At 34.9% G+C, this 24563-nt stretch overlaps 2 protein-coding genes across 4 annotated transcripts in view; one reads left to right on the plus strand and one right to left on the minus strand.

Moving 5' to 3' along the window:
- The window catches only part of LOC131595186 (uncharacterized), a 45513-nt gene extending 39341 nt beyond the window's left edge, over window positions 1-6172 (plus strand). Inside the window, exons 1-2 of one of the 3 annotated variants that reach the window (XM_058867478.1) lie at window positions 2767-3935; window positions 4995-6172. In XM_058867478.1, coding sequence (XP_058723461.1) covers window positions 2927-3935; window positions 4995-5017 — 1032 coding nt within the window. In that variant the 5' untranslated portion in view covers window positions 2767-2926 and the 3' untranslated portion in view covers window positions 5018-6172. Of the gene's footprint in view, window positions 1-2766; window positions 4115-4994 lie in introns of those variants that run through there. The other 2 variants (XM_058867475.1, XM_058867477.1) reach the window with 2 other exon arrangements.
- LOC131595185 (uncharacterized) lies at window positions 6113-7965 on the minus strand. Its single transcript, XM_058867474.1, has one exon. The coding sequence runs from the start codon at window positions 7838-7840 to the stop codon at window positions 6641-6643; it is 1200 nt and encodes a 399-aa protein (XP_058723457.1). The 5' UTR covers window positions 7841-7965; the 3' UTR covers window positions 6113-6640.
- Between the last annotated feature and the right edge of the window lie 16598 nt (window positions 7966-24563).

Raw genomic sequence — 24563 nt, forward strand, 5'->3', positions numbered from 1 at the left:
TCTTATAATTGATTCGACGCACAAGAGCAACAAGTATAGTCTTCCGCTTCTAGAAGTTGTTGGTGTGACCTCTACGGACAAGACATATTCGGTCGAATTTATTTTTTGGAATGTGAGAAAGAAGATAACTTTACATGGGCTTTGGGAATATGTAATACTTTGTTGTTTGATCAAAAGATTATGCCTAGTGTCATCGTTACCGACCAAGATAATTCTCTGATGAATACGGTAGGTACCGTCTTCCCGACATCAACCGCATTACTTTGTCGGTATCACATAACATGCAATGTGAGAAGTAAGCTCAAACTCACGGTTGGCACGAAAGAAAGGATGACAACGGAAACATCATCAAAGCCGGTGTTGTGGTGGACAAGATAATGGCCGCATGGAGGGAGATTTTAGATGCACGTTCCGAAGAATTGTATACCGAGAAAGTGGTACAATTCCGGACATTGTGTGTTTCTTTGAACACTTTTTGTCATTACGTCGAAAAAGTAAAATAAAAAGTTGTTTGTGCTTGGACGGACCGAGTTAGACATCTTGGTTGCACTACAACTAACCGAGTTGAATCCGCACATGCGGCGTTGAAGAAATAGTTGGGTAATAGCAAGAGGGGTTTGTGTAGGGGATGGGACATCGTGAACCAAATGCTCCAAAATCAACATAATGAAATTCAAACATCGTTTGGTCGGAGCAAGATGGTTGCGGAACACCGGTTTAAGGGAAAAAATCTATACTCACAATTGATTTACAACATATCTCGTGCGGGATTGAATTTTATTTTTCATGAAGCGAAGCGGGCGAAGACAACGGGTCCGGATAGCTCAAAATGTGGGTGCACAATTAGAAAAACCTACGGGCTTCCATGTGCATGTCCACTTTCTAAAAAGATGAAGCTGAATTCCCCGATACGCATGGATGAAGTAATTGATCATTGGAAAAGCTCCGTTTTGATGATTTCGAATCGACAAAAGAGTGTGAATCCAAAATTACCATCTCCGATGAGATATAAGAGATAATGGATAAGTTTTCTAAAGCGGATGACACCATGAAATAGCACATAAAAGAACAATTGCGAAAAATTACGTTTTCGGAGACCACCGATTTGAAACCTCCATCTCAACCGGTTAAAACCAAAGGTGTGCCTAAAAAGTCAAAAAGTACCTAAGATGACACATCAACTAAACAAGATCCTTATTGTGAACATGTTGATGCATTGATCCTGGATTCACCCACACTAAAGTCCAAGTGTAGTGCTAACAAAGGAGCACGTATTTCGAAGCCGTCTCGCACACCTCCGATTAAAAAACCTCCGATGATCTACATTGATGAGATGCCGCTATTTATGCACAAATAGTTTATGTGGGTATCGACGGTAATTGTGGAGATCCGTCCATTGCCGGTTTGCTCGAAAAAGGAGAAGAAAATCACACTCTTATTCGACGGGCACTTATTTCGGAGTTGACTTCGCACAGGGACATCTACGGCCGATTTTATGAGAAACAAGGAAATTTTGATAAAATTCATGATTCCCTTGTTCCATCAATAACCGGTCAAGCACCGGTTTCAAAGTGGATGTCATTCCCCGATATGGGCCATCTTATAGCAAGTGCGTACGACCGAGTGTGTGTCGATTTAATGAGATTTGGATTTTTGGAGACATTTTTTCTGCTTCATAGTCACCCACCTTTGGACGTGTCCGGCCGCATCATTTGTATCGGGTATTTAAGATCGCACCACGTTGTGCAAGTTTTTTTTTTAAACCGGGGTGTCCTATTTCGGCTACGTCTTGTCATTGAATGACACATCATACAAAAAGAGGTGGACGCTTGGTCGGATCTTAGAAAAGGTATGTTGGGTCATTATTACTCCAAGAAGGTTTGTTAGGTCATTAAATACAAAAGAGGCGGATGCTTGGCCGAATCTTAAATGCATTTTCGAAACATCCACTAATAGCAAGATAAGGTTTGTTGGGTCATTATTACTCCAAGAAGTCTATAAATAATGCACCTATACGTTTTCATTAACATCAAGCCACAAACAGCAATGACACAAACCTACCCCCACCTTGCTTTTATATACTTCAGCAGTGGTTACCCGATGCCGTTCCAATTTAGTTTCTCGCGCGACACGCCATTCGCGGAATTGATATCGCCGCTTAACTCTATCTTGCAATATCTAAAAAATCAGAGGGTTGTCAAGCTTGAGTACCGCTCGCCTTCACTTGACGACGAGGGAGACGTCCAGTTCACCCCATTTGAAGTCAAGAACAACGAATATTTAGCAGTTATGTGGACAACTTTTGACTGATTTTCTTCGAAGGGTTTGATCGAGTTAGATGCGAAACTTCAAAGATTGAGAGCCGACGTTATCAAAATGTTGACCCATCCTCAACTACCCGTGTTTAACAATATGTAACTTTAATTTCATGTTGATCTATCTTTGTGATTTCGATTATTTATGATAAATCGAAGCTTTGTTCGTTTGTTTTTTTGTTTTCTTCGAAGACACCTTTTTTCTAAAAAAAAAAAAGTGTTTTTGAAAGTGCAATCTCCGAAGACATTTTTTTATAAAAAATAAGGTATTTTTGAAAGTACACATCGGAAATCATTTTTTTTTTCCAGAAAAATATGCATCCGAAAATGCACTTCCAAAATATATGAACGTTTTTGGAATTTTGCTGCGGATTCTGAAAAAGGTCGGGGGGGAAATAGAAGGTGTCCGATATAATTAGGGGGTGGCAATTAAAAATGTAGCTATTTCCTTTCAAAGTAGAGTGGAAATAAGTAATGAAAAGAGAATTACATTTTGAAGCTCTCCGTTCCCACTCAAACACAAGTTATACCATTTTCATGTTTAATTTGAAGCTTTTGTTAAATTCGAAGCTACCAATCTAGCTTCTAGTAATCTCAACATCATCATCATCATGTTGAATAGTATCTGGCGCCATAGAACCCTTCTTTACCTCAACCCCTCAACTTTCTCATCATCCCTAAACCCTAATCCTCTTCTCCACCACCTCCGATCATCATTTTCTCTTCATTTCTGCACCAACACTTCTGATTCAACCTCATTTGCTGCCTCCTACCTCACCCACAATTTCGGTTTCTCCCCACAATTTGCTTCCAAACTCTGCTCCTCCCACCGTCTTCGATTCAAAACCTCCCAAAATCCTGACTCTGTTCTCAACTTCTTCAAAAACTACGGTTTCTCAGACTCCCAACTTCACAATATGATTGCCAAGGAACCTGGCCTACTTTCCTGCAACCCCTCCAAAAGGATCTTACCAAAGTTTCAATTTTTACTCTCCAAAGGTTCTTCTAACTCCGACATTGTTAACCTTATCAGTAAGAACCCTAGACTCTTGTCTCCGAGTTTGGAGAATCGTATAGTCCCATCCTATGAATTGGTTTATAGATTCTTCCAATCTGACAAGGACACTCTTGCTTGTGTATTTCACTATCCAAATATACTCACTGAGCATATTGTGGCACATAACATCACAATGCTTATTGAGAATCGAGTGTCCGACTCAAATATTGTAAGATTGCTTCGCGCCCGGAGTCATACATTGCAGATACTTAACATGATGATGTTATTGGAGGAATTACAAGATTTGGGATTTGATCCTTCAAAAATAAAATTCAGCATAGCTTTGATTGCGAAAACTTCAGTAACCAAAACCAGGTGGAATGAGAAAGTTGATACCTTTAAGAAATGGGGTTGGTCTGATGAAGATGTCATTGAAGCATTTAAAAAGCAACCTCATTGTATGTTAACATCCATTCATAAGATTAATTTAGTGATGAATTTTTGGGTCAATCAGCTGGGTTGGGATGCTATGGCTATTGCGAAAATACCAGATATTTTATCATTAAGTTTGGAAAAAAGGATCATTCCGAGGGCTGCTGTTGTGCAATTTCTTCTCGATAAAGGTTTGAGAAATAAGAGTGCAAGCTTAACTAGTCCATTTTTTATGCACGAGAAGATGTTTCTTCGTAAGTTTATAAAATGTTTTGAGAATGAGTCTTCTTATCTACTAGAGTTGTATGAGAAAAAACTCAATCTTGCATACACCTCGGACACAACTTGTATGTCGTGATTATATTTTAAGGTATGTTAGTCTTAATATGTTATTCTTGTTCCATATTTGATTTGAAATTTGTTTGGTAAAGACTTTGATTGGATCAAGTTTAGCTTTGCTTAATTTGAGAATTGTTGACTTTGTTTTGACTGATGTATCTTCAAAATCCTGTTGTTTATATAATTTTGTTTTTTTCTCTATACAGTACAATTTTCTTTATTGTATTTTCTGCATAATGGTGTTTCTGCTATTGCGTTTGTTTCTGTATCACTCATTTCTGCACAATTTCATTCTGTTTGTTATTCTGCAATACTGGTTAAATCTATTTATGCATTATCGTGTTCTGCTCGTTGCGTTTCTGGTTTTGCACGAGTCTGATTTGTAGGCTACTACTGTGTGTGAAATATTCTGGTTTGTTCGATTCTGCATAATTATGTTTCTGCTGTGCATGTTTTTGCTGTACAGTCACTATGGTAGTTTTTACTGTCAAGTAGTCTACTGTGTTGTGGTTTTGCTGCTATTTGGCTGGTCTATTTGTGATAATCTTAATTGGCTTGATAGAACCATCAACTCCACCAGTTTGTTGAATATGTCAAAATGTTATTCCATATAAAATGATATACTCAGTGAACTAATACAAGGAATGCTCAATATCATCTTAGTTTAGTACATAAAAAAATTCAGTGATGGGAGTTGCAAAATCAAGAACCGTGGAACCAATATATTTGTGAACAAATAAAGCTTGTTCAAAGTTGGGGTTATGATGACACCATGTCATACTATTTCTTAGCTATATTTGTGAATATTTCGTTTCACCTCAAGTTATAACATGATTTAGAATATTATGGAACATCTCATTTCTCCCCAAAATTATTCTAACTAGACAATTCTGCAATGCTTTACATGGTAGGAGTTACAGTGACAAGAAGTTAGACAATTCCTCAATGCTTTACATGGTAGGAGTTACAGTGACAAGGAGTGGAGCTAGAATGACGCACAAGAACATGAAGAAAAGATTGCAAGTATCCTCAAATTGTTGCGCGATCAGATGGACTGTAGCACGATTCAATATGTAAACAAAGGAATGACTCCTTGAAAATATTGTGTCGCCATCCGATTGGATTGTGGTGCTATTTGCGCATCACTCAGAGTTGCCACAAATGATTAATGATGAATCGCGGCGTGATCATGTCAAACCATGACGCAATTATGTTATAAAAATACCCTAGTATATATATGCATATGATAGAGGTTCCGAACTTCTATTGAAGAACAATATTTGCATAGTGTTTATGGAGTCAAGTGGAGAAATTTTCATCATTGATGCTCACTTATATTTTTGTATGATTCATGTATTATTTCTCAAACCTTGTTATTATGTTTATGGAGGCAAGTGGAAGCATTTTCACCATTGAAGCTCACTTATCTTATATGATTCATGTACTATTTCGCTAACCTTGTTATTATGTTTAGGAATATCATTGTTTTCTGTTGTAGGGGTCATTCAAGATTCTTCATAATATACAAGAGAATTGCAGTTAGGTATTTTGGGAAGGCATAACAGATGTAGTAAACAAGTGCTAGGAAACTTATTTGCAGTATTTCTTAAGAAACGAAGTCTAAGATGAAAATGAAGTGGTTAGGATGGGTAGAGCTTTGGTTCAACTCTAGTTACATTTTTTTTGTTGCCGGAGATGACTTCTTTAAAGCTCTATATAGTCGTGACCACACTATAAGTGATAATTAACTTGTATTTTGATATGCAAACATAGAAGAAAGAGCAAAAAAGACTAGTCAAAAAATAAAATAAACTACTTTAGTTTGAGCACAACCACAAACTCCCATATAATTTTCATAATGAAACAAAACAAAAGAAAAAACTCCCATATAATTTTCAATTAAAAGCACTTCTCAGATCTTATTTGCATAATCTGAAAAAATGAGTTTGTTTCACCTCCGAAGTCTAATATATATTACTGCAGCAGTCCATATTTTCTTCATCAAACAAAGTGAAGGAACTGTAAAACAGAATCAGGAAGTAAGCTACCGATCCTTATCTGAACATATGGACTACAACAAAGGATTCCATAAAAAAAAACTGCAGTCATCCCAGATAAACATCTAAATCTACAAAAATCAACATTGAAGTCATTCCAGCTTTGTCTGTCTTTGCTTAACATTCAAGCAGCAAGGAATAAGTGAAATATGAACACTCTTATATTTCAAATTCCATAAAGCTCTAATGGTCTTCGACATCTTTGCCAAATCTCCTTTATTTCTAAGCTGAAGGCCCAAAATCCCTTGAAAAGAATGGTTAATGGTTACTGAACATTTCTAGCAAAGGCAGCCAGAACAGCACGGACATTCAGCTAGGTTACAGACAGATAAGCATTGGATATTAAAGAATCTGTACCCATGCTTCAAACGTTTAGAAAGCATCAAATAGTTGATATACATCACATGATCACAACTGTAACAGGAATTGAAGAATACACTTCAGTCAATTGCTACTTAGGATGCTGCATTACACAAAACTTGCGATTACAAGTTAACCATTCAATAGCTTCCAGACGCTTCACCATTTTCCTTGATTTTCTTACCGTCCATTTTCTCCAGGTATAGCTTTAACAAATTATGTCTTTCCTCTTTAAAACTTTGCACATACTTTTCAAGAAACACCTCTTCATTAACAGCAAAAGGGGTAGACAATTCAACATTATTTTCTATCAAACCTTTCGAGATCAGATATGAAACAACACAAGCCCTCGGAATGGTCCTATTCTCCAAACTATACGAAAAAATATCCGCCCTTTTGACAAGAGCCGAAGAGTTCCAACCCAACTCATTCACCCAAAATCTCATGACATCATTAATTTTCTCTTTCGACGATAGCATACACAAAGGTCTCTTCCTAAACGCTTCGAGAACCATTTCATCAGACCAACCCCATCTCTTAAAGACAGTAACTTTAGCATCCCACCGAGATTTCGGCATAGCCCTTTTGGCTAACAATGCTATACAAAAATTGACTTTGGAAGGATCATTAAATCCCATTTTCTTAACCATATCCAGAGCACTCCTCATGTCACGAATCAAAAATATAGACGGTGTTTTAAGTAACAAATATCTTAAATTTTTGTCAGTGACTCCATCATCAAGCAACAAATTCACATTATTAATAACATGATTATGACCAAAGAAACATCTACATTTAAGTACATGTTGAATAACTTTGTCATTAGATGGAAGGAACCTTCTTACCAATTCAAAAGTAGGGATTATGCAATTCTCAAGACTTGAATAGAGAATTCTAGGGCTTCTGACCACAATCTCCACTATATCAGAATTTGAAGCACCTTTTGAGAGTAAAAATTGAAACTTTGGCAAAATCCTTTTGTGGGGGTCACATGTAAGAATGTTGGGCGCTTTACTAACGATGTCGTTTATATCAGAATCTGAGAAACCGAAGTTTCTGAAGATGGTGATTACTGAATCAGGGTTTTGGGAAGCCTTGAAATGAACGAGTTTGGAAGCCTTTGTAGCGGTTTCTAATGAGAAGCCGAAATTTGAAACGAGATATGAAACTGTGAATTGGTGGTTTTGTTGTGAAGTTGTTGAAGAGTGGCAGATTAAAGAATTGAAATTTGGGATTGGATTTAGGGTTTTCATTTTCAACATTGGAGAGTTCCATGATTTGTGGTGTGTGAAAAACATGCAGAAGCAAGATTGCAATATGTTAACACAACTTGTAACCATCCTGAGAAAATAATTGGATATTGTTTTACTTCAAACTAAGCTTAAGAATGAACTGAACCAACTTCAAAATAATTATTAGGTTTGTATTGATGAAACACGACGTAGGGGAATGAAAATTGAATAATATTATCTTTGGATTGGTAAAAAGTAGATGAAATGAATACATTTCATCCTATTTTATTAAATTTTTTATTTTTATTTCATTTAATTTGGAAACCCTGAGAAGGAATGAGATATTTTACATAAAATAAACACCGTTCCGTTCTATTTCATTCTGTTTTATTACATTGTTTTATTACATTGTTTTCCATCGATCCAAACGCCTAATAAAAATCTTCAAAAATATAATATAAAGTTTTTAGTCATATTTTAAGTTAGAATGTATATTTTTATTAGAATGATAACTCTATTTGATTTTTAATATTCTCTCCTTTTCAAAATATAAGAGAAAAATATATATTTTTCTTGTTTCAAAATATAAGAAAAAAAATCAACTCTTATCCTCTCTTTTATCTTTTCTATAATCAATAACTAATTAAAATTGTTTTTACTTATTCATGAGTAGTTTATTTCAAGAAAAACACAAGTTAAATTATCATATTTTTACTTTTTTTAATAAGTGTGATTTTTAATTTTTCTCTTATATTTTGGGACGGATGGAGCGACTTTTTTTAGCATTTGTATATCATTGATTGCGATTTTAGCATAAGTATTAAGTTGTGCGAGTAAAAAAATTGATTAAGTTGTCGAATGTTGAACTCAAAGAATACTAAAACAAATGAATTTATTTTCATGATTTAATTATACAAAAAGGTCTTGATCATGGAGTCTTGTTGTCTAAGATACGAGGAATGAAATTATTCTTTTTTCTCGGCTGAGTTAAAGTAACTTCTTCTTTCCTTTTCCTTCTCGTTGGCTGACAGCTTCTGGAGGAGTGTGATTACCCCTTCTCCCTTTAGGGTCAGGCTAAAGAGTATGATGATTGTGTCCCGATGACCTGGGAATTTCTGGACGTCTTCCTAGTCTTTCCTTGGAGTGAAATTCGTACTTGGAAATGACAAATCCCTTTTAAATACGAGAGATTGTTAACTTAAATATGAAAAAGAACGTGAAGTACAGATGACCACTAGATGGATCTGACAGTGGGAAACGCATTTTCGAATGAGGTAGCCGAAGGATGTTTGACATTACATCAGTCTATTTTCAACATATTTCGCTTCCTCAATATGTTGGATTGTTGCGTTCTATTGAACCACTTTGGCCGGACCAAAACAGTTATGTTTAGGCATGGCAACAAAACTCGTACCCGCTACCCACCCGATCCCGCCCCGAAGTTGACGGGGGAAAACCCGCTTTAACTGAGTTTGGGTTTTCCCCGATTACAAAATATAGGGACGGACCGGGTAACTGGGACACTAGTACCCACCCCGAACCCGCCCCATTTATTTCGTTATGTATATTATTATTTATTTGTGATAATTTAGAATATTAAATATGTGGCCAGTGTTTTGATAATTTGTATTTATTATTTAAAATATTTTAAATATATGTATAATTTTTTTTAATTGTTTTATTTTATTATTTATAATGTAATTTGATTTTGGAAAAAATAAGTATTTTTATTTAAAAAATTGATTTCACTAAATGGATGGTGGTAGAGCGGGGATACCCGAACCCAACCGAACCTGTTTAGGTCGGGTTTGAATTTTAATTCTCCATCCCCGTTTGGGGAGGGGAACGAAGATTTTTTGGGGATTCGGGATTGGTTTTGGGGAAGGTAATAGCTTTCCCCAACCTGCCCTATTGGCATCTCTAGTTATGTTCCCTATAATTTAAAGTGCAATAACTTGGAGTGGAGCGAATGGCATCCTTAATCTTAAATACGAAAATCCTTTTTAATATATATATATATATATATATATATATATATATATATATATATATATATATATATATATATATATATATATATGTTTCGTTCGGGAACCAAAAATTGATGCTCTAACTCCACTTAGAAGTCATAAATGAAGATAGTTGAATAACTGATGATGTTGAACGGTGGCTCAGATCTCCTTTACGATGGTGTGATATGGACCCGCATGGTTAACACTTCAACCCCCAAGTCAGTTCATGATTCAATATGAGTATAGTAAAATTGGAGATCAGAGATTGTACATTGCTCTTAGTGTGTGAACCATTTTTATACTTTAGGTCTAATAGAATGAATTTGCAATGGATTGGACCTTGGTCAATTGGGCCATTGACCGGTCTAGATCAATTGCCCTCAAAGCTTTGTTGGGGATCAGTTTTGAAAAAGTAATGGGTAACAAACGCGTTTAATGCGGTTCCATCATTGAAATGATTCGTCACCCTTTTTTGACACATGTAATAACGTGACCAGCTAGGGTATGATGCGGTTTATAGAGTACTTGAGTGCACTCGAGTTGACGTGTATCCATGAGTGGAAATTTAGTTGTTGATCTCGTGATTTCTTTCCATAGTCTTGATTTTTTTTCACATGTCATTGTTTATAAATAGAGTGAATTCAGTATTTGGAAGTTTTAGCAACCTTTAGCTTTAAACTTACGATTAATTTCCATAAAAACGTCTATGTTCCTTCTTTCCTAAGAGTATCACTAGAAGTTATTTAGTACTTCACTTAAAGTTTTCCCCTTTTTCCATTTCTTCCTCATCATCGACATTGTATAACCAAGTACGTTTTTAACTCAAGCTTTATCTTTGACATTTCCTATTTTCTAGTCAGGATGAGCGATAATACGATTGATTTAGTGAATGATTCAGAAGTTGAAGCCTCTTCTACATCTACTCTAGGTACTTCCCTTGATCTTCATCTCCCCTTTCTTATCGCGATCACATAGGACTAGGAATTATACCCATATCTGACAATTCTGGGTTAAAAAGGGTAGGTGGAAACTCCTTGGAGGAAAAAACTTATACTTGTAGGTTGTTAGACGCCCTTATATCGAATATTGGTGGAGGAATAAGTCGGGATGAAGTTCCAATTCCCCATTCTGTCTTGTGAGAAAAGAAAATACAAGCTAGTTTGAAAAGGTGGGAACATGTTAGAGATTTCTTTCAGCTTTGTCTTCATATTGAAGGTTGTGAGCCTAGCAATGCTGATTTGATGGATCACTTAAATCTTCGAAGACAACTGGGCATCGAAGTATAACTAGGTAGAAGCAAAAGTAGCTAACACTTCCTCGGTCTTGAGCATTGAGGCTACCATAGATGCAATTGGTATTGTGGTCGGTAACCCTCTAGAGTGGTTAGTCCTTATAGTGTTAGGGGAGAAGAGGATATGCAGCTCTTTTGATGATTGCCCAATCCCGTTTTATAAATGTTAGTTTACTAGAATAGGACTTCAAATGGCTTTTTCAGAATTTAAGGTGGTTGTCTTGAAACATTTAAAAGGTTTTCCTTCCTAACTTCATTAAGGGTCATGAACATAAATAAGGTCTTCCAACTGTATGTCGAGCACAAATCCTGCAAGCCCTCTCTTAAATTATTTTTTGATCTTTTCCATTTGAGGAGTAATTTCTTTAATAACTTTCATAATCATGGAGTCTAATCGAGGCTACAAGGACATGGTCGACCTTAGTTAGGTTCCTTCTACTGGTGTGAGGAAAAGGCGAATTGATACTCATGTTATCTTGAGTGCAAATAGCCAAAAGGATAGGAGAAAGATATTTTGGTGAGAGCGAAGCCTTTGTGTTTTTTACATGTGTAATTACGTTTTGCAAATAGCATGGATAAAGTAAGTTGAATATGTTACACAACCTTGGTGATGCTCAAGGTATTCAGGACATGGTGAATGCTGAGACTTCTGCCTCTGCCCCCACTTCTCTTGAAGCTACTCTTTTCGTTTTGATCCCTTCTCCTACCTCGGCTATAGAGGCTATTTCAATAGTAGCAATTGTGATTGAGGCAACGTGCATTGCGGTTGTTGCGAGGGTTGCAATTGCGGTTGTTGTGAGTGTACGACATTTTGCGGGAAGTGTTACAACAATGGTTGCTACAAGTGTTACAGTTGTGGTCATTGCAGTTGTTGCAACACATGTTGTGTTTGTTACATATGTTTCAATTGTGGTCATTGATGTTATTGCATGTGTTGCAATTACGGTTATTACATGTGTTGCAATTGCGGTCATTGTTGTTGTAAGTTTGAGACACGCATTGCGGATGTTGCATGTTCTGCAATTATGCTCATTGCGATTGTTGCAACATGCATTGCAAGCGATTATTGCGACATACATTGCAGTTGTTGTAGGTATGTGTTATACCCCAAAATTTGCCCGCATCTTTTTCAGAAAGAAGGCAACAGACTTCTGTCTAAAAATTGGGAGTTTCATATAATCTTGGATTTTATTTCACAAATATCTTGATTTTTATGAATACTCGGTTTTTAGAATTTTTCTTATACGGTATTTTGGTTCGCTGTTGAATTTATTCTTACACAAACGCCAATTATTGTTTATCACTTCACACACGCTGTTTATTTGAGATTTATTTACAGATAAATAGTACTGACGCAATTGGTACAGAATTAAATTTTGCAGGCGCAGAGTCCGGGGATTCAGACTGTACTGGTAACGAGTAAATAATTATTAGTTTTTGTTTCCCACTAATTTTTGTACTATATTCTATTATTTTCAAAAATCTTTTCCTTTCTTTTCAAATCTCTTTCTTTCTTTCAAAATCAAATGCTAACTTTATTCTATACATCTCTCTTTTCAAACCCTACCATACACTTTCTTTCAAATCCTACTACCACTCAAATTTTCCTTTTTTGTACGGAATCACTTCATTCCCCAACATCTCTATCTTTCTTTTCACTCTATAAATACCTCTCATTTTTTTCATAAATTCTCACATCAAATTTCAACTCATCTCTCAAATTTCTACCTCATATTTATTTTCTCTTCTTCCCCGGCAAAAATGGCGAAGTGGATGGATACGTGTTTTCTTATGGTCATCACCGTCTTGGTGGTGATCATGTCCTTTTTCTGTCTGCATAGTCCTGAAAAATGCGGACCTGGGTTGCTTACACTCCCGATCATCTATATGTTGTTATTTATAGCATGGGTTTTTAATCGTCATTTTTAAAGTTTGTCGTATCTTTTGCTTTCAAATAATGTACCGTTTATTTGTCGTACTGTTCATTATATTATGTAATATTTGTACTGTCAGTATTAAATGTCGTACTATCTGTCGTACTGTAGTTTAATTATCCAGATAATATTATGTGTGTTTTCTGCTAATTAAATATTTATTTTTCTGCGCATTAAATATTTTTCAAGGTTATTATCGGTAATTTCGTTCGCGTACAGTGTATTTTATTTATTTATTATGTTTTGTGTTTTTCTAACAACTCATGTAAATAAATTTTCACCATTAACACAACAAAAAACAAAGAAAAAATTAACTTTAACTGTTGAATTTTCACTTTAACTGTTACGTTAATGCCTGAACAGCCAGTTGACAGTCAAACCCGCTGACAGCACGATTCTCCGTGTTTTGTACCATCAATCAAATCAATCTTTTGCATTTCAAAATTCCAAGATTTTTGTTCTGGAAGTCTTCTGATAATCACATGATCAGCAGAGACTCAGCACTGCACAAAAATCAGGTACGCTTAACTGTCTCCTACGCAAACAGTCCCTAACTAGGGTTTTTGTTTTTTCAGGAGAACAAGTTTTTTTGAGACCTCAAATGGATTTCATGGACCTCCATATATCTCAAAGTACCACCATACAAATTTTCAAACTTCAATTCGCTCAGACGCACAGTCAGCAGCTCAAACAGTCAACAGGCGACCAGTTTGACCAAAAAGTCAACAGACAGTCAAAAATGAAATTTTTTGTCAACATCCATATTTTGTCAAAAGATTCATCATTTGATCATTGGTTGATCATAATTCATCAAGGAAAGATCAAAAATCAACAAAACTCTAAGTTTCAAAATTGGGTTTTCTCCTAAAAAGTCAACTAAACTTTGACCGGCCATAACTCTCTCCTCGTTCATTCAAAAAATTCCAACCAAATCTTGTTTTGAAGGAAATTCAATTATCTTTCAAATGCAATTGATCCCATGGTCATTGGATTCACCATTTGAAAAATATGAGCTCAGACATTACAGGTCATTTTCAAAGTCAACAAAAAGTGGTTTTTTGTCAAAGGCCATAACATCAAGATAACTTCTCCAAATGAAAAAAAGTTTCCAAAGTAGCTAGAAGAGGACATCTTGAGGTTTCTAAAAAGTACAAGAACTCCTTCATATGATAAAAATTGAGGGATTTATGCCTTGTTGAAGTTGGCCATATTTTGGGAAAATGCATGAAATCAACATTGATCAAAAATGTTTTTTTTTCAAAAGGGGCCAAGTTTCCATGATCCAAACATGATTCTAATGATGCTAAGGGCCTCCCGCGACCAACCTAAGGCCCATAGCATTTTTATTTCTTTTTTGGTTTAATTTTATTACATTTAAAGTTAAATTGAAAAAGAAATGGTGAAGGATAATGATACAATGCTTGATTCTTAAGCTAAAGCCACCAAGAATGATTCAACTCTGCAGCAAGAGAAGTACATAGCAGGCCTAGAGCAAGAGGTTGAAGAAATTTCAAAGCCATGGCCAAAGAATTCAAGATTTTTTATATTAAAAAATTCAAAGTTCAAAAAAGCAATCAATGCTTGATAGCTTCAATTTTAAGCACTTCATTGCTTATAAATGAAGTAGAACACTTCAGTAGGACAAGACACACGAATTCAGAACCAATACTATGCTTATACCACTCTTGTAACAACTTGTAGTTTTGAAGAAAATTTGAAATTCGAATTTGAAATTCAAGCTCACTTCAATAAAAACTAAACACTCAAACACGTTCCCAAACCTTCATTGAATATATCCCAATCATTTTCAACAAGCAAAGCACTCAGAATCAAGCTCCACAGCTCACGGTTTGCTCAAACAAAAACTAACCAAAATCTCATTATACATGCATATTTAGCACGATGTAATCATATATTTGAACTTGGTTTAATGTTCTGATCGTTTCTGGACATTTAATTAAGGTTTGGTCAAGTATTCACGAAGCCACCAATTTAGGGTTCTTGATCTCAAAATTAGGGCTTCTCGAATTAGGCAAAATTACAGGTTCAAAGTGGTCTCATTGAACTCGTATGAACCAGACGAATTGAACCATGGCCTCGCGCCAAATTTCTTTCATGTTTTGCTTGTATTCGTTGTTGCACAGGTGTAATAGGTTGAAGTTTTTTGCAACACCTGCAAATGAGCGGTGTAAAAGATCCATTCTGATGAGGAAGATCCAATGCTCACGAATGCACATCCATATCATGGACTCCACTGATTATCACACAGGATCACAATTAATATATTTTTCTATTTTATTTAATTTTCTTTCAATAATTATTTAAAAAATAGTTTTAAAAATCAGAAAAATATACAAAAAATATTTTTAGGTTTATAAAATAATCTATCATTTTTTGACATAAAAATATTTTATTTTTTTTTATAATTAAAATATTTTTTTTAATTAATTAGTATATATTTATATATTTGCTTTTTAATTATTTCAACCTATCAAAAAATCAGAAAAAATATGTTCTTTTTATTAAATTAGGTTTCTATATTATAGACTAATTTTTTATATATTTAGAATATTTTTCTCTTTAAGTTTAAATTATGTGTGTAATTATTTGTATAATTATATGTTAATTTAACTTAATAATTTCCAAAATAACTTCAAAAAATCCAAAAAAAATTAGTTTTATTTTAAAATTAATTAACAAACAATATGAACATATTTTAGACCTAATTTTTAGGTTTAAATTTTATTTCTACCTTTTTCTCATTTTAATTAAATTAATTATGCATTAATTCTAATTAAAATCAACCATCTAAAAATCCAAAAAAATACTTCCTTTTATCTTATTGGAATTTAAATTCATAGATAAGTGTATAGGTTGTCAAAATCATGTAAACAGCGTAGTTTACATTTCCCGCACAATCGATGTAATAGCGTAGATTCACTTTCCGCATTTTACATTCCCGCATTTTAATTCCTGTACATATAAAACTGCGTGTATGCCAAGAATAACAACTGAAGCGTTAGGTCACTAACTTCAAAGACAAAAATATCTGAATCAAAACACAATCACACTTGCACCTTTTAGGGTAATCCCTCTGTTACTCTTTTCAAAAATCAAATTCTACTGTTTCAAATACAAATCCAAACTTTTGTTTACATCCGGTAAAAGGAGAATTTTCTAAAAGAAATAGGAAAGGACCTTATAAACTTAGGGTAGATCTCCTAAATTGCTTGCTCAAATCAAAACAACAAATGTCTCACATATTCATTGTTTTTCAAAACAAAACTTTCAAAAAAGACAATACTTGGTATATATCCAAACAAGGATCATTACGAAGTTAAAGCCTTTTTTTTCAAAACATCTTTCGAAAGATAAAACACTTTGTATACATCCGCACAAGGATCATTACAAAGTCAATTTACAAAATGAATTTTAAAACCACATACAAGCATTTCAAGGCAAGACAAATGATTCAAACAAGTGAGCTAAGCAATTAAGAGCCCATGGATAACCATGGATACAAATGGGTGCTAATACCTTCCCTTTGTATAACCTACCCCCGAACCCAAAATCTCTTAAAGGTCTTTTTCTATTTCTTTTATAAACCTTTCCTTAATTGGATAAAATAAAAGTCGGTGGCGACTCTCTGATTTTCAAAACTCAAAAAATAAAAGAAGAGTCAGTTCGTATCTCTCACGAGATAGGAAAAAACCGAGGGCGACAGTATGGTTGTTGTGACACGCATTACAACTATTGCAAGTATTTTGTTTGTGGTTATTACAGTTGCTGTGACACACATTGGTGTTGAAATTTTGATCATTGTGGTTGTTGTGAGTCTTTAACACGCATTGTGGTTGTTGTGAGTTTGTGACACGCATTGTGACTGTTGCAATTGTTGCGACAAGAATTGGAAAAGTAGAAGATCCACAAAATAATCAATGAAGGCATTGGTAGTTGTTGATAAGATGGAAGCTGATAAAATTCAATATTGTAGTTTGATTTCTTTTTTATTGTTATCTAATTAAGTTTTTTGGAATGAAAGAATGATCGATTATAACTCTTAAGAAGTTTCCAAATGTGAAAACCATGTATAAGCAAACAAATTATAAATTGTTAAAAACAAGTTATTGGGCCATTGTTAATAATTTAAGGCATTTGTACATGAAACACAATAATGGAGAAGATGTCATATGGCACATTTGTACATGAAACACAATAATGGAGAAGATTTCATATGGAACTTAACCTAATGGACGACATACATGTTGGAGTTTCCCGCAACGTCCATGCTTTCAGCCTCATTGCAGACTCCAACACTTTTTAACCTTGTCTATAGATATGGTGGTTTCCGTAGTATTTATAAAGTTCGAGCAACCTTTATTCTACAAACCGTTGTTGTATGATTGAGTTAGACACAACCACAATTCTAATATCATTCAATGGTCCCTTTTATAGAAGGTTTAGAGAACATTTTCTCATTAGAGATCCTTACAATTCAATCATGTCTCCTAGAGATTTTAACCATGTTATACCCAATAATATATTGATCCCTTCAAGCTCAAATAAGCTTCCACTTTCGTCATCACTTCTCAAGCACTACTGACTTGCACTCCCCCCGCGTGGATTCTTGAAATCCATCACCTAACTTGATCTTCACACTTAGGAGCTTCATTCTTGAGATTGGGCCAAGAGCCACAAAACTGCGAACCTTCTGTCTTATCTCCTCCTTCAACCCATGTAGAAAATAAACTAAGTACTGTTTGTTAAGCAAAAGGAGGATCTGTGACATCAACTTCTCAAAGTCTTGGATGTATTCTTCTACATTACCCCTTCGACATATCTGCATCAACTGCTCGTACACATCTCCTTCCCCCAAACCTCTGTAACTCTCACGTAACTTAGATTTCAATTGGTCCCATGATAAATTTGCATCTTCCTCCAACAACGAATTGAAAAAATGGATGATAGGACCTTCCATACTCAATTGTGCAAGGCTTACTTTGACTTCGAGACTGGTAGCTTGCACTCTGAAAATACACTTCAGCTCGGGAAGTCCACCCCGTTGGGTCTTCACCGGAGAATGCCGGTAAACCCATTTTCTTCACAAAATTGCAGAATTTAATCCAGAGCTTCATCTTTAAGAGCCTTCAATCCAATCGAAAATGTGTCACACGAGGTTTGGTACCATCATCTCTTATGTAGCCACGACACCTCTAAAAAAGCGTGTTCGTGTCTATTTCTGTGTTGGACACCTACACCGACACTTATAATTAGTTTTATTGATTCATTTTTTCAAATTACTATCAGCGTCGTCGTGTCAGTGTCGGTGTCGTTTTTGGCATATTTGTGCTTCCATCCATTGCCCTCTTGTTGCGTTTTGTAAGAACGCTTCTTTCATCCTTTGTTTCTCATTTCTTAATACGATGTTATTAAAGCATGTCCATGATTTGATTCTGATTCTCCTTTGTCATTTGCTGCACCTTGTATTGGGCGATTTTCACCGCCAAAAGCTCGTTCTCCATTTCTACAACCTTTGTTTCCATTTGTGATGTCTTACGTGGTCACATTCACCTCTATCTCCAATGCACTTATCTTTCCTATGCCTCACTCCACTACTACAGTAGAAACTCTTTATATTAATACTCGATAAATTAATAAACTCTCTAAAATAATAAATTTGTCCGGTCCCGACTTGGGCCAATGTAAAAAATTGAAAAACTCGATAAAATAATAAGATAATAATAATTTTTCGGGAGATCCCTTTATAATTTTGGGTCCCAAGAAAATCATAAATTAATAATAAATAGAAACTGATAAAACATATATTACACTATATTGAAATATGATTCAATAGTTGTCTGTTTTCCTTTAAGAATACATTGAACACATTTTTTTCTCTTGTTTATATTTACTGTACTTCAAAAGTCATTATTGATTTCCAATGCATATTAATAATTATTAATTTATCGATAAATTAATAACTCTCTAAATTAATAAATTTCTCCGGTCCTGACATTATTAATTTAAAGAGTTTCTACTGTACTTATTTCCTTAACAGTCCAACAATACTCAATTACGTCATTTTCTCTCACTCCTTATCACCTCACCTGTTTCATTCTCTTTTGTTCCTCTTTTGCCCCTTATAGAATAAACCTTCCAAACTCTTGGGTCTTGAAACGTATTCTGGCCCACTACCATCTTTGTCCATCATTCCCATTACGTGAGAAATTAACTTGCCACCCCCATTTTTATATCTGTCACCCCAAGGGTGGTGTTTTGACCACTTTACCCATGCAAAATACCGCATATTTTGAAATTTCTAGTTCGTATCGGAAATTTCACAAATATACCGGAAATTTGATAGGATTTACCAATTTACCGCGTGTCGCACCCCAATTTTTGACCCACGCATTTTTATTCATTTTTGACTTGTGGCATTTTATTTTGTGTATTTATCATTCAAAATTTGACTTTTTATTGAAGTCAACAAAAATAGCTTACATTTTACATATTTGCATATTGTTGTTCGAGTTACTATTTTTTTTTAGAATTTTTGTTTTAGACTCCATAAGTTTTAGTTACTTACCATCATCATTAAAAATATAAAAAAAATTAGAATAGTTTAGATTGATTTTTTTTATTAGAATTAATATATATTTTTTTATTATAGTTTAGATTTATCATTAGTCAAAATGTACATACAAAAAAGAAGAAAGAGTTTTATTTATATGCAATTTAATTTAGTTTGGGCCCATTTATTATTTTGTTATAAGCCCATTTTTATTTCTTTTTGGTATTACATCAAAACAAACAAAAAAATAGTACAAGTTGGTCTTCACGTTTTCATGCACCATCACTATCAACTCTATCCCACGCCTCTGTATTTTTCACACTCTGCATTTTTGTACCATCTTTTGCATCCTGCTACCCACCACAACAATACAAAACTTGCACCATTTTGCTCAACATTAACCTGCATAACAAAAGGGATTAATTCAGCACACCTTAAGTGTTCAAAATTTCCAACTTTTCCCCCCAAATCCCATCTCTCATCATCTATAAGACAACAGAAACAACACACAAAGGGGGGAGCCACACAGAAAAGAAAACGTTAACGAAAACTCTGCAAAAATGATATCAAAAGCTCTTCCTCCAAACTTCATGAATACCTTCAAAAACCATGTCTAAGTTTGCTCTCTTGCTCTCTTTTAAGCACCATCCGAACCGTTCCATATTTATACTTTCAAACCTTCATCCACACATCCATACATGACCTTCAACCCTTCGAGTAACCTTCATTCATACAACACACACCTTCAAACCTTCATCCACCACCAATTCAGAACTCACACCACCAGAGTTGATTCTCCGAATAACAACGACTTGGTAACGACTCAGTAACAACGCATAAAGCTTCACGACGATCTCGTCTTCGACACTGAACATCAACAACACAGTGCAGCAGTGATTTTTTGGAAGGAAAAGACGAAATCTGAAGAAGAAAAGGCAAATTTAAGCATAGCAAAGTCCACGCATCGCCGACGAGAAGGTCATCGGATTGGCTCCGGCTAGGTTCTGCTTCTTTTACTCCTTTATATGCTACTGTTGTTCTGCTTACCATTATTATAGTGTGTTTGTCATCAATGGTGTTTGTTTGTGACCTAATCGAACTGTATGCCATGCTTATAGTTCATCATCTTTTCCATTTGATTTCTTGAACATAACCTGTTATTATTCACTGTAAAAAAACAAACTGAACTGAGTAGAAGGAGAATCGAAAGAGGTGAAAGCTCTGTTATTTTGATCTTTCAAATTTTCTTTTCTGGAAATCGCGAACTGAGAGGTTGAGAGGAATTGGAAATGTTGTTGTTTGCTGAACCGATTTAAGAGCGAGAGATTGAATCGAGAGAGAACGAGCAGTGAGATTGAGAGCTTTTCTTGTTGTTGTTATTGTTATGTGTTTAACCTTGATACAGAGAGGTTGAGAAAGAACTGATTTGAATAGATGAGAGCGTGATTTCGTGAAACGGCCATGGAGGAACAGAGTGTGTTGAAATTGAGAGGAAGAAAGGCGCTCCAAACTTAGTGCGTTAGGGTTTTTGTTTCTCTAGGTTTGTAATGGGCCTAGCATTTTTGTTTGATACTTTTGTTATTATTATTATTTTATTTTACTATTTGATTTTTGATTGCTTGTAGTTTTTAATTATTTGTTTCTCATTTTAGTTTTCCATATCATGAAAAATCCAAAAAAATATGTTTTTATATTTAGATTTTTATCTTTATTATCTAAAAACCAAAAAATAAGTTTTTATTCAATAAACTTTGGTCCAACGCCAAGTCGATACAAATAAACTTCTCGATCCAATGTCGAGTTTCTTTTTTACAAAATCTTTTTAAACCATACCGAAAGATCGAGTGACAAGAAGTGTACACCTCTTGAATACCTCGATTCTTTTGGATTAACACTTTTTTTTTTTAAATCTTTCTTAATCAAATCAAAACGATCAAGTGACAAGAAGTGAACACCTCTTGAATACCTTGATCTTTTGAATTAAAATACATTAATAAAATCAAAGTGATCAAGTGACAAGAAGTGAACACCTCTTGAATACCTTGATCCTTTGAATCAAAACACCTTAATAAAATCAAAGCGATCAAGTGACAAGAAGTGCACACCTCTTGAATAACTTGATCCTTTGAATCAAAACACATTAATAAAATCAAAGTAATCAAGTGACAAGAAGTGCACACCTCTTGAATACCTTGATCTTTTGAATTAAAAAATACATTAATTAACAAGGACAACAAGTGACAATGGGGCTAGCTCCTGTTCAATACCTTGGGTAAAGACGCGCTAGGTGCACACCTATGCTCAATCCTTTGCTAAACGTCCCTTTAAAACACAATCTCAATTTCAATCAAACCTTCTGCCTTATGGCTTTTAAAACTATATTCATAAATGAGACACTTACCCAATTTTCAATACGAACATACTTCCACATGTGAAGATCGAATATCTCCCACTCGAATGCGATGATGGCCAAAATCATGTCTTATCTTGATTTAGTCATCCATTCTTGTAGTGATATCATATCCATGTGCGCGTAGTATTTCCATTTGAAAGCGGTCGAGTACCTCTCGCTAAAAATCAATCAACAAACATTTCGTGGTTCCTAGCCCGAACTACGATTGCTCTGACTTTCCCATTGCACTAGGGAATACATAGGCACAAGATACAAACGTCTTGGCGAGCATAATAATAAAAAATCTTTTCTTTTTCCTCATAATAATAAAAAACCTAAAAATATTTCCTTTCATCTTTTCTCGATTAATAAGCTAAAGAACACAAACATTATACTAACACTCAAACACGAAATAACTAAATGGGTCCCATCGAGTACGATGGAGGTGAGGGGTGCTAATACCTTCCCCTTGCTTAACCGACTCCCGAACCCTAATTTGGTTACGAACGACCATCTTATCCTTTCTTTTTATTCTTGGGTTTTATCGATGTTTTCCCTTTCCTTTTAGAATAAATAAAGTTCGGTGGCGACTCTGTTGTACTTCGAGCGTGCGATTCCGCTCGAGTCACATTTTTACCGCTACAGAAAGTGGCGACTCTGCTGGGGAATCTACAATCCTAAGAGGGTCAACCCTAGTTTAGTTTGTTTTGTATTTGAGTGTTTGCTTTTGTTTATTCTTGTGTTTTTAATGCTTATGTTCTTTATATTTTATTCTTGTATTATTTATGTTTCTTTACTCTTGCTTTATCGCTTTTATTTTTATTTCTGTATATATTCATTTGTGGATATGGGAATGATATTTGAGTGAAGCTCTCAACCCGAGCTTTGAAAAACAAGAGAAAAACATAAGTTAGGAGGTGGTTGTGTAGTGCTAGTCCCCAAGGTGAACACCTTGAATGGCTAATACGAAAACCCCACTTGGAGGAGACTTTTTCATGAAATTTGTCATAAGATGGTTAACCCATCGCATGACAGAAATCTGATTTGGTCGTTAACTCCAAGGACCTTTAGAACCCGTTCCATCTATGGTGATGTAGGTATCTCTACTATCAAAAACTCTAGAGCTAACCTTGTGAGGGGATTCTTGGGTAAAAGAACATATAACTGTCTTATCTTTCCTCAGTAGGTTTTGTTATCCATTTACATTTACATTTATCATTCAGTCTTTGTATAGCATCGTGTTGCATTCCATATCATATGACATTGCATCATTTCTGCATGTAAAAAAAAAATCATGCATCTGCATTCATTCATTCAAATTGTCAACAAAAGACTCATTTCATCTGTCTTCACCCTCAAGTGGTCTGTCTACCGTCAAGTTGATTCCTCAACACATTAAACTGGAGGCATGAATATGAAGACTATGGAAGAACTTCATTGAGGCCAAGATTTGCTAATAGTAGAAGTTATCCAATTGAATAGCCGATATATCAGACAAGGCAGCTCATCCTCGTCACTGATTATGTCACTAGGCCTTGTTTCCTTCTGTTTGCAAAATCCTTGTTTTATTTCGTGTACTGCATTTAAAATTTGTTTGTTCCTGAGTGTTTGATTTTAATGAAATGAGCATCTCGTATTTTGATTCAATTCAATCCACTGTGTTTATCTTTATGCTTTATCTTTCAAAAAAAACAAAATATATCTCTTGTTCTTTTTCTTTATGCAAAGATTGGAGGGAGGATGATGACAACGAAATACCCAAGTTGTTGAATTGTATGCTTTCAAATAAAACTTTGCTGATGATGTACAGGCATTGTTTCAATCCCCAAACACTGGAGAAATAAGGAAGTTAATCCCTAGTCAACCCCTTTGAGCCTTCGAAGTTGGAGTTTCTTTTTTTAAACGAAAAAACCCGCAATTTTAACCTGGGGCAGGGTAGGTCTCAGTTAATTTACCTGTGCATTCAAATTCAATAAAATCATTAAGTACACCTTTCAATAAGGGTTTCGATCAAAAGTGACCAAAATGGTTATCATTAACCATTATCAAGGCAGTTACTATCCTTCCAATATAAAAAAAAATTCAAAGAAAAAGCCCGCTAAGTCAACACCTATGAAGGAGACTTAGGCAAGACTGGGGCATCCCGCTGGCTATAATCTCAAATGGAACAGTTCAGGCAAAAGTTAGGGATAATCAAAAGAAAAAGATAAGTCAATAAATTCCTTGAACGATAATAAAACATTGTGACTATCGAAAGGAAGAAGTGACTGCCATCTCAAAGATTCCCTTGATCTTTAAACCATCATCACTATCATAGGTGCAATTCTAAAAGCCTCTTAGAACCTGAATGCATAATTTGAATTAATTGAGCGTAGGATTGAAGATCATCACGAAGAATGGGGTGGGTACAAGTAAATTTTGAGCCTATATCCTTTGTTTCTAAAAACCGTGAACCAAGCCACGTTACAACCCTCAAAAGACCTAATTGAAGCAAGGTTATTTCGAAAAGCATACTACAACAAGGTTGCGTTAACGTGACTCCTAAAGATCTTTGCAAATCGTTTGTTTTACCATACCTTTTGCTTTATCCATCACTTTGAATGTCTAAACAATTGTGTTTGGACTTTTGAT

Source organism: Vicia villosa, linkage group LG4 (genome assembly GCF_029867415.1).
Source record: "Vicia villosa cultivar HV-30 ecotype Madison, WI linkage group LG4, Vvil1.0, whole genome shotgun sequence".
Lineage (NCBI taxonomy): Eukaryota > Viridiplantae > Streptophyta > Magnoliopsida > Fabales > Fabaceae > Vicia > Vicia villosa.

Coding starts and splice junctions, on each gene's coding strand:
- LOC131595185 (XM_058867474.1), bottom strand. CDS start 7,840: ATGGTTACAAGTTGTGTTAACATATTGCAATCTTGCTTCTGCATGTTT.